Source organism: Theobroma umbraticum, unplaced genomic scaffold, assembly GCF_002168275.2.
Source record: "Theobroma umbraticum cultivar Fairchild unplaced genomic scaffold, ASM216827v3 scaffold_146.0, whole genome shotgun sequence".
Taxonomy (NCBI): domain Eukaryota; kingdom Viridiplantae; phylum Streptophyta; class Magnoliopsida; order Malvales; family Malvaceae; genus Theobroma; species Theobroma umbraticum.
Window position 1 is genome coordinate 6,678,184 of NW_018397265.1, and position 15,556 is coordinate 6,693,739.

General features: G+C 30.4%; 1 protein-coding gene across 1 annotated transcript; it reads left to right on the top strand.

The window, feature by feature from the left end:
• The first annotated feature begins 8,208 nt into the window (after positions 1–8,208).
• On the top strand, positions 8,209–9,273 carry LOC110422781 (cell number regulator 10-like). The gene is made up of 4 exons (XM_021436797.1): positions 8,209–8,389; positions 8,508–8,579; positions 8,895–9,104; positions 9,194–9,273. Exons 1-4 carry the CDS (start codon positions 8,209–8,211, stop codon positions 9,271–9,273), a joined length of 543 nt encoding a protein of 180 aa, XP_021292472.1.
• Positions 9,274–15,556: the final 6,283 nt, after the last annotated feature.

Here is a 15,556-nt window from a genome sequence, read left to right on the forward strand (position 1 = left end):
CTTATCCCAATCTACCGAATAGGCTCCAAGAAACCCAAGTTTTGAAATTTGAACTTAACACGCTCAATTAAACAGTGAGACGGATTTTGAAAAAGTCAAATTTAGAAAGAAGCAAGCTCTGTAAATCTCATGAAGAGGTTTGATTTTGATGACTGCGTCTTTATTCCATTTCACCTCTTAATTTCGCTGTTATTTTAATGACATAAATAAAGTTTCAACAAGATTTTCCTGGTCGTTGGGCGTTGAACCTACGCAGAAATTACTTAGGCAATTTATCGCGCAAAGAGTAGGAGGGAGCAGAGGAAGTTTCACTTGCTACTTGTCACTTTCTAGGCTACTTCAATCTTTCAACTTCTAAAACGATCAGTTTTCAGAAACAAGTTAATAAATTAATCATTTTTATTAGGTGATTAATACTCGCTATTTTTTCTCTATAAAAAGCTTCTCACACTCACGCTTTTCTTCAGCTAGGCAGCACTTGAGCTCCGGGGCATTACCAAAATATAATTTCAACCCTCGAACAGCTGACTCGTCTGCTTTTCCAGTTTTGTTCTTCTTCATTCGATATCTCGTCCCTTTTGTCTTGTCAACCATGCTTTATTCTACATTGGATTTAATCTCCCAAGCCACTTCCAGTCATTTTTATGTATTCTTTTTCTTCAATCTGATCGTTTTTATGATCATAATGGACTCAAAGATTCACCCCAACTCGGATCAGGGTTGTGAAACTCATCTCGCTTCCCCTGCAAATGACGAGCAAGATGTACAAGATGTGCATTTACTCGATAGCCGTGAACAAGACGTGACTGCCAGTCCTGGAGTGTTATGTGTCTCCGAGACAGTTACTGAGGAAAGCAAATTAGAAAGTGGAGATGATCATGGTGACAACAATGATGAACTAACGAAAAGAATAGAAGAATTTATTGCTAAGGTTAAAAGAGACCAGAAGGCAGAAACGTTAATAGACATCGATGGTTTAGCTTAGAGACACAACTGAACCAAATATATGAGTATTTTCAATTATATCTTCTGATGGCCTGACTGCTTTTTTAATACAGCTGGATCATGGCCTCAGGACAGTATACTTTTTTTTTTTTTTTGCTTTTTTCAATTATTCTACTCTGGACGTTTGTTAGGTAACGGCAAGAGTTTTAAGTCTGAAATGATTAAACGCGGAATAAAACTAAGTCAATACTCCTAAGTTTTGGTGCTTCAATGCATTGTTTGTTTGTTTTTTTTTTTTTTTTTTGGGGAGGGGGTGGGTGTGGTCGGGTGTGAGGGGGTGGTTGAATACATTCATCTCGCTGAGAAATACATCAAACTCTAGATGAACCTATGCAGCAAGGACTTAACCAAGAACAGATAGTGAAGCTGAGAGACCATCCTTACTCAGAATGAACACCAAGAAAAAAGGGGGTGCTTGGATCCAGTTCTCAGGACACAATCTCCTCTTTGACTTAGTGGCAACCCTGTCTGCTGCCAGATTTTGCTGTGTCTTGCTGTCTTTCTAAAGAGAATCTAAAAATCAGTTTCAGGAACAACCTTCTGAAACTTCTTTACCCATGGCTTCCAAAAACAGAGCAGAATTCACTATTTCTTATAATTGTAACCATGCCAGCCTCCATGTCATTCTGGTTGAATGCATCATCACTATTAGATTTAACCCAGTCCTTCTCAGGTGGATGATATATATATATATATATATATATATATATGTATCCATTGATCATGTGCTGAATTCCTGCAATTCTCTTTGTAATTCTGCCCTTTGCTTCACATTCTGCTGCGTTTATATTTTCTCAGGGGGATGCTTCAGCCTTAAGAGTTGTAGCAATGGAATCTGATCAAGATTATTTAAAGATTACCTCACACCCAGTCTTCCATATCCCCCCCAAACCATGAATTTTCCTTTCTAAGGTCACCTTGCGACCATATTTCAGTAACCCATTTAATCGATTTCATCCTTAATGATGGTCTTCAAAGAATTATTACACAAATTCAAGAGTGAAATCTATAGTTTCACAGTGAAGTTACAAAGTCACAAAGTAAAGAATGTGGGAATTAATCAACCAATAAATTGTAGTCACCGAGGTAATTAATTTATATATAATTGAAAAAAAGTGTCACAATTAGACTTATCAAAATGGACCGAACCCATCGAGTCGGTTCATTTTTATTAAATATGGGATGGGATGGGTTGAAAATTTTTGACTCATATTTGAACCGGGCCTAAATGGGCCAGCCCACCAAATCAGTGGGCTGGGGCAGGGCCAGCCCATGGGTTAAAAAATAATTTTAATTAATTTAATAATTTTATATATTTAATTATGAAAAATCAATAATTTAGTTACCAATAATATTGTTTATTTTATATATTTCAATGTCTTTAATCTTCACTTGTCAAATTAAAAATTTAAATTTAAATTAAAACTTATTATCTCTTTTTCTTTTATAATAATGAATATTAGATGATAAATTGATAATAATTCAGACCTTAAGACATCATTACTGTCTAAACAAGATTTAAATGTTTTACTTAAGAATGAAGATTGAGGATTGAAATTTTTATTATTTGGTTATATACTTATATTTATGAGATAGTAGTTTGTGTTAAAGATTTAAACTTTATTATGTAATTTATTTATTTATTTATATTTGGTGTAATTTATTTATTTGTAACATGTTTTTATTATTCAATTTATGAATTAAATCATAGAATAATTTTATTAATAAAAAATTTATCAAGTAAAATTATAAAAATTAATTTTTTTTTGAAAAAAATAAAAATGGGTTAACTCAACCCAACCCATGAGCTAACAAGGGATGGACTGGATTGAAGTTTTAGTGGTCCATATAAAAAATGGACTGACCCAGCCCAACCCATATTTTTTAGCCCATAAGGGCTGTGGCCGGGCCAGCCCATATTGACAGCTCTAGCCACAATTAGTAATATTTTCTGATTAATGAATATGCTACTCAAGTTATTCTCATTATAATTATAAAGATTTTAATTTAATTGACTTTTGCCGAATTATATTTTAAGATATTTGAAATAAAGAAATCCTAAACCCTTAACTCTTGACTTATTATATCAATTCTTTATTATTATTATAAATTTCTATTTACCTTGAAAGAAAAATGAATATAGGTGACAACGATTTTAAAAAGAAAAACAAAATTCATATATCAATCTAAAAAGAAATTTACAGAAATACCAATCAAGTCTCTAACTTTATTCTTTTAAGCAGGAGACTTAGTGCATCATATGTGACTGACGAATTTAATTGATAAAATCCATTAATAGTAATAGAATAATTGATAATATATATATAAGAATTATCCTATATATTATGTTTTTCGAATATTTACTGGGAGAAGAAAATTGGAAAATCCTGCTCAAAATGACAAGATTGTTTCAAATCTTACAAAAATAAGGTCGTGGGTCGGATATTAATTTTATTATTTCTTATATTTTATGTTTTAAAGGTCTCATTTTCCTTTAAAATAATACAAAGAGCGAGAATTTTGACCAAACATACATGGTATATAATATATTATAAAATATCCTACTTTTAATTATGCATAAACCAAAACATATTCTTTTGAAAAGAAATACATACACCAAACATTTCCTTATAATTTTATCTTATTTTAAACTCCCTTGGTCCCCTTTTGTTTATCCTCTTTGGACTTTCAAAAAAAAAAATTACATCTTTATGACAATATTGATGTACAATATTGTTTTTTAATCACAAAAAGTAAAAATAAAAAATTAATTTGGAACATCAAAAAGGGGAGAGCAATACATGTTCATATAATTTGAAAATTCTTAACAAAAAAAAATGAATAAAAAATACAGAACGGAACAACAGTTTTTCATGATTTTATATATTACACTAATTATATGAAATGACCCGTTATTCGACTTAGTTCTTCAATATTTAAGATTTTGGTTGGTAATATAACTTCAAGATTATTTATCTAGATCTACTAAATTTCACCAAATTATATAATTAGGTGATTTTTTTTTCATTTAACAATTTTTTGATCATTTTTAATTAAATTTTTTTATTAATAAATTTCTTCAAAATTTCATCGAAAAATAACAAAATTAATTTCCATAGATAATCCGATGAAAATTCATTAAAATTTTTAATGAATTTTTTTTATAAGAATAACCAAATTTTTTTATAGTGTATCACAATTAGTTATGAGCTAAATCAAAGAAAAAAAAATCTGTTACCTAATAAAAAACTACACTAATCAATTAAGAAACTAAAATTTAACGAGGGAAAATACATCTGGAATTGCGTTGAATCAGGTTTGCACTTTGGAATAGTCAATTGAAATTTTTGTTTTCCCATCATTCGTTAATAGATAGTGCTAGCTTCGTGAACGGACGCCATACCAACTAATCATTCACTGAGTAATTAACTACTATTTGAAAAGAAAAGAAAAACAAAAAATAATTATAATCTCTCATAAACCTCGGACAAGTCAAAGACAACCTACGATTAATAGTTAAGTAGAAGAATAGCAAATATTACTAAACACAAAGAACGAGTATTTTGAGAATAGCAAATATTACTAAACACAAAGAATAGCAAATATTACAACATTAAACTAAACACAAATTATTGGCATGTTTTTTCACTCTTTGGACAATAATCAGTGACGGAATTAGAATTTCGTATTTGGGGTTAGAAGAGTTGAAGAAAATATAAAACAATTTATATGAAAAAAATTTATATAAAAATATACAAACAAATTTGAAAATCATTCAAAAAATCAATCTTAATAATTTTTTTAAAAAAATTAACTAGTATAATCATACATGATTTAATAATGATAATAATCTCAATTTTTAGATAAACTTAACAACAAACAAAAATTAACAAATATAATAACAAAAATTTCAATGGAAAGCAATTCATTAAAAAAAATTAAGAGCTATCAATAAATAATTCAATGAAAAGCAATTCCCTAAAAGTAATCACAAAAATTAAAACACCATATCAATAAATAATTCAATGAGAAAGCAATTCTGAATAAAAGATTTAATTGTTCATAAAAATATAAGCAAATAAAAAAACACAAATAATTTATAGAAAAGCAATCAAATAATCTCTAAATAAATAAGTAATAACTAACATTAAGTACTTAATCGAATTCTTGTTTAGTTGCTTTTAACAAAAATAACTAAGATGGTAAATCCTAAATTAAAATTACCAAATAAAATTATTAAATAAATATGGGAGAGAATTTCTCCTCTTACCTCTCAATCAATCTTTCTCCTTCTTTCCACCCTCTTCAACAACATTCTTTGAAGAGTTCAATCCCACACTTTTCGCAAGTGATAGACATTTTATCAATCTCTTCCATGAGTGATGAGAATTGCTCCCAAGGAGAAAGAAGAGTTTCCTTTGGTCATAATGAAGTGCAAAGAAGAGGCAAAAGAAGCCGCGATGATAGCCAAATACAAGTTTTGTGACATTTTTTTTTGGGGTTTGTGATAAAGGAAAGGTTAGAGGAAAATTCTCAAAAGAATCAATAGAAAGGTGGTGGCGGAGGTGAAGCGTATGACACACCAATTACTGGTGGCAATGGCCCCTCACTTGCAGGAGCTGGCGGTGGCGGGCTTTCATAAATAATTGGCGGTGGTGGGGGAGGTGAATGGTAATGAACTGGTGGTGGTGGTGAGGAATACATTACAACCGGTGGTGATGGAAGGGAAGGTGATGGGGGTGGTGGAGAGTACTCTACACATGGGGGTGGAGGTGGAGGTGGTTCTATACATGGCGGAGGTGAAGGTGGTGGTGGAGAATGGACTGGAGGATGTGGGGAATAAACAGGAGGTGGTGGTGGCAGTGAATAATGGGGTAGTGGTGGGGAGCTATAGTAGTAAGGAACTGGTGGTGGAGGGGAAAACATTGGAGGTGGAGCAGGTGGTGAATTTGGTGGCGGAGGAGGTGGGGACCTCACGCAATATGGAGGTGTTGGAGTTGGTGAAGGCGGTGGGGGTGACAGATAAGTAGGTGGTGGTGGCGAAGGTGGGGCAGGCGATGGTGCCTATGTTTTTCTTTTCTTCTTGCAGCTCCTGCGGATGCAGCTCGAATTCACTACATCCTTCGCAGCTTTGGTTGTGCATTCTTTTACTCTTACCCATATCGAACTAAACTAGGAGCTCTATTTTCACTCAAGCAAGAACCCTGCGGAGACTCTGTTGTTCCCTGGTGTTGCATCCAATGTGCACTTTGTCAAGAGTATAGGGAGCTTAAGAGCCCCGGACTCGACCCCTCTATAGGTAAATTTAAATAAGAAATAAAAAAATAAATTATTTATTTTATATACGAAATACTAATGGCGGCGGCTTTTCTCCTTACTGAAAAAAAGGTTGGGCGGCCAATGCTGAGAGGCTGAACCGAAACGGAAGAAACCCGCCTGCGGTTGAGCCAGGCATGTCTTGTTTATCAAGGCTTGCGTCGCGCGCTGTTCTTCGTTTCGTTTATGATCAGTTTGTTCTTCACTCTTCGTCGTCCGATGGCGTGATGTTGTCTGTTAAATATAAATGAGGGGACAGCTAGCGCGATATGTGCTTTGATTTTTAATTTTATTTTCAGTTCTATAAACTATTATTTTTTATATTGAACGGTTGTAAATTTCGATGGTGGATCTTTCTAGATATTGAGGTTTCACATGGTAAAAGATAATGAAATTATCTCTATGCATTTGAATTATTTTATGATCTAAATTAATTTTCCTTTATTTTTATCAAAATATTTGTCTTTGGCACGGGTTTTAAAAAATACGTAGCTTGCACATTTATTTAATTTTATGAATTTTTTTTATTTGTCGGAAGTGAGATTGCATCTTGTCTTTTTCCTACATTTGCAATTGCCATGTCAACAAGAGGTGTCATGTCAATTTGATGATAATATCACATTAACATATTGAATAATTAAATTTAATAATGTTAAAGTTAAATAATGAAATTAATAAATTGACAAAGCATAAAAATTCCATTTACACAAATTATTATTTAAAACTAAACTCATACTTTATGTAGAGTACATAGATTAATTACATAATTTATTTTTTTTCTTTTGTATAATTTAAAAATTTTTAGTTGAGATGATGGGTTTATTTTATTATATATATATATATATATATCATAGTTAAAGATATAGATTAATTATTCATTCACAGTCATTGATTATGTAAGCATTTATCATGAATTTTATATAAAAATTTGATAAATTCCTATACAGTTCTTGATTATGATAGAATAATTATAAAATCGGCTATTTCGCAATGACTTGAAAAAACTTTATCATAATCTATATTGGTTTAGTTAATTCTCAATTCTATTTGAGAAAGAGTCAAATTATTAAAACTCCATCTTTCAATAAAATTTTTTAAACGCAACTTGAAAATAAATATTTGTTAGTAGGTATTGCTGTGAAAGAAAGTTTTGCTGGATAGGGACTTTAAATTCAAAAATTAAGTGGTCAAAATTAAACTTGCATTGACATTTTGATAAAAAATAATAATTTTGGGTAGGTAACAGACAAATTCCAACTACTGGCATGGTCAAGTACTCAACAAAAAAAAAAAAAACTTTAGTTCAGACCATCTATGCAAGAGAATTGAATCCAAATTAATATGTAGGTTTATACCTTATTACAGTCATTTCTTTACCACATGAAATAACTTCGAATTAGTAGTAGCTACAAGTTTTACATAACCGTATTTTTCTTTTATTTTAACAAAATGAATTTCAACTTGTGATTTTTTTTTTATATAATTTTCTCTTGTACCGTAAATTTTTAACTCTTTTTTATTAAAATTCATACTCGAGATCCTCAAATTAAAATTTCATATTTTTTGGGAAAAAAGAGAGAAAAATGAAAAAAACCTAAGACTCAAAATTTCATTCCTTGAGCAAAGTTGGAATTCTATATTCCTTGGTAGGAAAGCCTTAGACTACAAAGCAAGAACACCTTTGCCCATCCCTACATGATGCTGACAGTCTAATATAAATAAATAAGTAAATTATTACTATCAAATTGGGTCTCATTAGAGTATTACATTTTTAATTTTAACTTAAGTAGATATATTCAAAGTTTTCTCAAGCAAAAATTCAAAGTAGTTCCATTATAGTGTTGCTACCCTTTCATTCTAATTTCTAGTGATTCTTTGATCACTAAAATGTGTCCAAATAATAGCGGAAACCCAAGGTCAACTCCACCGAACGCACCGCCAGCAGCGGCTGAGCTGCCACCATATTCCCCTCAACCGATACCTAATTTTGCTCCTACGGCTCCGGTCGTGAGCAAACCAAGCGAATGGTCCACCAGCCTCTGTAGCTGCTGTGAAGATATCTCCAGCTGTGAGTCCCCCCCTTCCTACATCCTGCTTTGATTTTCCTCTTTTCCTTTTTGTCTTAAAAATTTTCTTGAATAACTCTATAAATAGCAAATTTAACCCCTTTGTTTCTCTGCTTCAAGGTATCACTACCTGCTGCTGTCCTTGCATCACATTTGGCCAAAATGCCGAGATCATAGACAGAGGAACCACAAGTAACTCCCCAATTCAATCTCTTATCCATAATATATAATAAGACTATTAGTTTAGCCAAAGAAATTATCAGTTTAAGGTTTTCAAATTAAACCGTTGGTTTATAGATAAAATACGAATTTCTTAATTTATATAAATTGATTTTAAATTAAACGTTTATTTTAAAATTTAAAATTTAATATGATATTAGAACAAAGATTTTTTCCATTCACTCATCCGTTTGTAATAGATTTGTTATTCCTACCTATGAAGAAGCTCATGCCATTGAAATTTCTGTTCTCTATTTGCACTAATTTTTCAATTTTTTGGTTTTGCAGGTTGTGTTGGAGCAGGCCTGGTCTACTATTTGCTGGCTCACGCCTGCTGTTCGTGCTTGTACACATGCACGTACCGAAAGAAATTGAGAAGCCTCTTCGGGTTGAAAGAGGAGCCTTGTGCTGATTTCTTCGTTCACTGTTGTTGCCACTTCTGCGCCATTTGCCAAGAGTACAGGGAGCTTCAAAGTCATGGCTTCGACCCTTCCGTAGGTAAATTCATTACAATCGAATTCAATCAAATTAAGCACCATCCTTCCCTTTGATTATGGGTTGAAACGATTTGGCTTATGTTGGACCAGGGTGGCTTGCCAATGTTGACAGGTGGAACCGAGGTGGAGCCATGGCGCCTCCGAACTTTGCCACAGGCATGGCTCGTTAGACCTGAGTACTTCGCTGTTGGACTTTCGGATTTCTATCTTTTGTGTATTAGCTTTAAATTCAGATATTGAAATACAAAAACAAAAGAAGGAAAATAAATAATTGTAATGTCAGGAAAAGGGTTATTAATTTCTGTAAGATATACCGTAATTAATAGATGTACGTGCTCAATCATTGCTCTTTCTTTTTGGCGTCACGTTTATATAGAATTTAGGGATTTTTTTTTTTAGTTTTCAAAGATAAGATACTTTTAAACATATTTTTTTTAATTGTAAATGTTTTTAATTTACAAAAAAGAATTTTAGATAAAATTACCTTAAATGAATTTCTTCATATTCATGTGCACGTATTGAAAAAAAAAAATTATTACACATCATATTGAAGGAAAATAGTTATCATATACTATGTTTTTTTTTTGTAATGATTACAAGAAATATAACAAATAAAATAACTTCAAAAGCTAATTATCCAAATTTGAGATTTTAGATAATATCTTTTTATCCATATCTATTTCATCCTAAGAGTAACGTTAAATAACTTTTTAATACATCTTCTTTTCCATGTTAATTTTTTTAAAAAAAAAATTTATAACTATCGTGAAGCTAATTAACTCCAAGAGTTTAGTCCTAATGAAGAACAAAGATAGAAATCAAGTTACAGTTATTAAATGCAATGTTCAAAAAAATGTTATTACACGACATATTAAAAAAAAAAAGTTAGTACATGCTGTTTAACTCCAAGAGTTTATGTTCTAATAAAATACAAAGGAGCAAGTTACATGCCATGTTTAAAAAATATTATTGTTACATATCATGTTCAAAAAATTTGTTACATAATATTTTGAAAAAAAAAACATGTTGTTACATGTAGACATGTACAAAATTATATTGTTACACACCATGCCATATTCAATAGATTTATTATACATCAAGTGCATTAAAGTTGTTACATACAGACATGGCATATAACAACTCTAGATACTGTTCTAATTTACAAATTTTATTTCACTTATAACTTCAACCCATCAATTTTTGAATTTTGTGAATATAAACCAATTGTTGATTTTTAAGAAAATTTTACAGAAAAATAAGAACTCTGAAAATTTTCAAAAAAAGAAAAAGATGTACAAAGTAAGGAATTTAGAGAAAAAAATTTCTCTCACCTTCATTTAGAGTTTTTGGATATATATATAATTACAAAATATCAAAAACTACTAATCCAAAGATGTAGCCTCTAAAAACAAAAAATCCCAAATTAGTTTTATGTGATCAAAGGGTTTTTTTTTTTTTGAATTTGAGAAAAGGGGGATTCGAATGATTATCTAAGTACGGAAATCATGTAACAATTACTGAAACCAAATATTTGTATGCTTACAAGATCGAAGTCAATAGATTGAATAATTGGTAATGATATATCAAAATGAGTTTGATTATTTGATTTTTATATTTAGAAACCATCATCATTGAATTAAAATCAAACTTTTACAGTAGCAATGATAATGAGAATAATACTCTTTAATTTTGAGATGCTAATCAAAATCCAATTAAAAGTTAACTATTAATATTCTACTCAAACTAGATTAAAAATCAATACCTAGTACCCAAACCTAAATTCAAAAGAAAAATTAATTTTAAAATTAATTTTTATATACATTATCAATGAAAATTAAATTAATAAATTAGAGTTAACTCATAAAAAAATAAATTAAAATTTAAGGTAAAATACTCTGACCTCCTTCACTTTTAAGCATAATTTCACGTAATTCTATTAGTATTTGAAATGGATAGTCTGTTCAAAAAATATCTTTCACTAGACACAGAGGTCCTACCATTAATATCTATTTATTTGATAAATTTTGAGACAATTTTGCCCTTCTTTCGATGTTCTTGCTAAAACTAAGAAGTTCCTCAAGCTAAAAGCTAAAAATCAAAATTTTTTACTAAAATGCTTTAGATTTCTTACTAATTTAATGGCACTCCACAAAAGAAGAAATGATAAACCTAATTTAGGAAAAAGATTATTTCAAGAACAACAAAGGATTAGTTAAAAATCCAGATTTGTAACTGAAATGCTCAAGATTTCTTACTGATTTTTAACACTCCACAAAAGAAGAAATGAAGAAAGGAATGGAGGAAACAGATCATTTCAAGAACCAGAGATGGGTTTTACCCTTCAAGCTTCTATTGTCTACAATCTTGCTAGAGAACTTCCATTTCAAGAACCACGGATAAATGTCATGGAAGAGTTAGTGGGTGTGGTAGCTAAAAAAAAAAATAGAAACTGCAAAATGATCTCTAACTTTTCCATAAAATCCATTTGTAGTTCTTGAATTGATTTAAAGTAGGGGCGAAATGTGGGAAGAGGGAATAGAAAATGAAAGTTGAAGGTTGCCTTCAAACAAACCTATAATGAGTTTACTTCTTACAAGCCCAATCTAGTGGTTGAAACTCTCAGCCATGTTGTTGGTCACATAGTCACTCTTCACACTTGGGTCAAAGATGTTCCTTACCCAGTGTGAATGGTTTTTCCACCAACCAACTGTATGCCTCTACATTTTCAACTTTAATCTTCTTCATGGCTTCATTCCAATCCCATTAGTTGTATGTTTTTACAACTTTCCAAAAGTTTACCTTCATGTCCAACCCTAAAAATTTTTGCCTAAAATTGCTATAAAGGTGTCTAGCACATCTTTGAGTGGCATGGGGCATTTTCTCTATAATTATAGCATCTAAGCCCTACCACATAAGAACAAGTAACAATTAACAATTAATTGAAATTAATTAATTAAGTGTAAAATAGTAAGGGTTTAAGGTTTACTTTTTGCCCATCACTCATCACTGTCAATGGTTTGTTGAAGTCCTTAATGGCAATATTAACCAAGTTCAAAAACTAAGACCATAAGATACTATTCTCCAAGTCCACCACAATAACTACAAAAGGAAACAGACCATAATTCCCATAAATGGTAATAGTAGATAGCAAAGCCCCTTTATATAACCTTTTGAGGTTGTAGCTATTAACCCTAATGAAGGCCTACATCTTTTGTTAAAGCATTTCCTTAAAGCATCAAATAGTGAGAAAAACCTTTTGAAAGTTGGGTACATGCTCAACTTATGCTTCTCTAGCTGCATGATGGCTTTGCTCCCAAGATTTGTATCCTTCAACATCTGGGCATACAGGTGCATGTAAGAATAAAACCTATCATGAGTCCCTTCAGACTCCTCTCAAGCCCTTTTCTTTGCCCTTTACAACTTCTTAGAATAAACACTCACTCCATACCGCTTTTGTAATTCATGTTGCATCATATTGTATGACATATTTGGATTAGAGTACAATTAAGTAGCAAGCTTGTTAGCAATCCAAACACTTGTAGTTGTAAAATTATTGTTACTAATTCTAATGCAAGAATATTCATTCCCTACTTTCCTAATCTTAAAAGTTTTCTTTCCTATCCTAACATATATTTGCTTGAACCATCCACTCACAAACCATTACCTTTGTAAAAAGCCTTGAACCTAGTTTTCTTATTTTTTACTCTATACAACTCTATCCCTTTTTAGATCATATAATCAACCATCACCTCTCTAAAGTGCTACCCACTTGTAAAAAGCATATTATTTGTCAATACAACCTTTTCATTCTCATTAAGAGTATATGGTATGCCTTTAAGGGACCTATCTATTGTTCTACCTTCCCTGTCAGATTCATCACTATCTTAGTTCCCTTATTCTACATCAATGCCAATATCAGAAAAAAAAAAAAACCCAACATTCCCTGTATCTTCTTCAACCATAACATTTTCCGCATCATTATCCTGGTTGCCTTGAAATTCCTCACTTTTTATCTCAAGCATCCAATATACATTTTCACTAGATACATCCTTTCCATCAATTGAATCACTACTTTTGCTATCTAAATCAATACTTTTTTCATCATTAATACCAATAATAGCAAAATGTACTTCACATCTTTTGCTTGCACCAACTCTATATCTACCTCTAACCCTAAACTATCTACCTCTACCTGAACTTGAACCACCTCTATTTAAAGTTTCGACTTTAATCTCTATTTCAACGTTACCTGAAATAGAGTCACTAGGCAAAATACAACTAGACTCACTAATCTTGCCTCTGCCAGCATCTAAACCAGCATTAACAGGTCTAGTAAAGGCACATGCACTAGCCATTTTTTGCAACAAAAGACTTACCATATCCCATTGTCTGCAATGGAATAGTAGGAATTAGGTCCAAGTACATATGAATTTCCTTCCCTTCATAGACTTCAAACAGCTTCAACACATCACCATCACTCTTGAAATCCAGCACCTTCTTTAATTTAAGGTGTTGTATAATAATAGAGACACCCATTCCAACTCTAGCATTAGAATAGTCCACCAATACTTCAAAGATATCATTTGTCAACTCTATGTAGGAATATCTTTCTAGATCAATATTGTCAATAGTCATCACTTCTCTGTCATGGTGCACCACCAAGTTATTCAACATCTACACCATGTCTAAACTTGAAAAACCCAATTAGAATAGGTTAATAACTCTAAAATATTAAGCAATAACCCTAAACCCAAATGCTCACTCTAAACCTCAACCAAATTAAAATGTATTTTTAAAACCCCCAAATTTGAATCCAAAAGTCCCAATTTCCAAAACCCAAACCTTAATTCCTCAATTTATTTATTTAAGATTTTGGAATTGAGGATTTAAGGATAATGCTTAGGTTCGGCCTATTTTCCAAAACATTAACCCTAATTCTCTAATTTAAGGCTTTAAGGTTCTAAGTTTGGGTCATAACCCAACCCTCAACCTGAACCCTAATCCAAACCCTCTCATACCTTCACCACATTAACAACAAACAAAAAACCCTAAACCACAAAACTCCTTCCTGCACATGAGGACCACACCAACAAAAGTCAACCCCAAACCACAAAACCCTAGCCTTGGACAGAGTAGTTAATAGTGAGCAAAATTCAATCAAAACTGAATCAACTGACTAATTCAATTAATTCAGTTTCAATTAATTGAGTTAAATCAATTAAAAAATTTTATTAGATCAATTTTGTTAATTCGGCTTAGTTAAAACTTTTGAAGTTAATTAACCGAATTAATCTACTTCGAAATAAGTATATAAAGGCTTTTATTACATGCATGCACTTACACAGATTTTCTATATATATATATATATATGAATGAGGGGCTAAATTTAATCATCAAGAAGGATTTTTGTACATGAATTAACTTACACATTTTTCGATACTTAAATATGAATAAATGATTTAGATTTAATCATCAAAAAATAAAAAATAAAACACATTTTATTTAGATATTAATATTATTAAATATTTATATACATATAATCATACAAAAACTAATGCAAAAGTAACGCAAAACATAATGAAAACTATATACTAAGCTTTAAGTTATAAATATAACTTATTATATTAACTTATTTTAATATTAAGTTATTAATATATTATACTATATATAGTATATTTTTAATATATAATATATAGTCCATACTATATAGACTATAGACTATAGTAGCTTATTTTTTTACAAATTATTAATGAACTATAGTAATATAGTATAACTTATATTACTAATATAACTTATATTAATAATTAACTATATTATAATATATAGCAATATATTATATATTATGTAGTATACTTATCACCATATTAATTGGTCAATAACAATTTACTATTATATATAACAATGTACTATTTTTTAGTATATATATTATATGACTTCTTAGTATACTTATATATTATATAAGTATATATTAACTATATACAGTAATATATTAATATACTATATGCAATAATATATTAATATACTATACATAGTATATATCTTAATACACAATACATAATATACTTATTATCACACTAATTAATCAATATATAGTATAACAAGCACATTATATAGTATACTTATTAATATAGACTAATTAGTCAAAAATTATATATTAACAATATACTATATTATTATATTAGGAAATTTGTAAACAATAATGTAATAAGTAGTAACATAAAATATATTATTAATATATCATTAAATAAATTTAAAAAAATAGAAGAAAGCTAAAAAAATTCAGTTAAATAAGTTTTAATCGACTAAAGTCAGTTAAAGTCTTAAGTCGGTTCAATTTGGTTAATTTTTTTTAAGGAAGTCAGTTAAGTTGGTTAATGATATTGCTTGACCGAATTAACCGATTTAACAAAATACTCACCCTTAACAACAGCTGAACATATCAATGTTTGACAA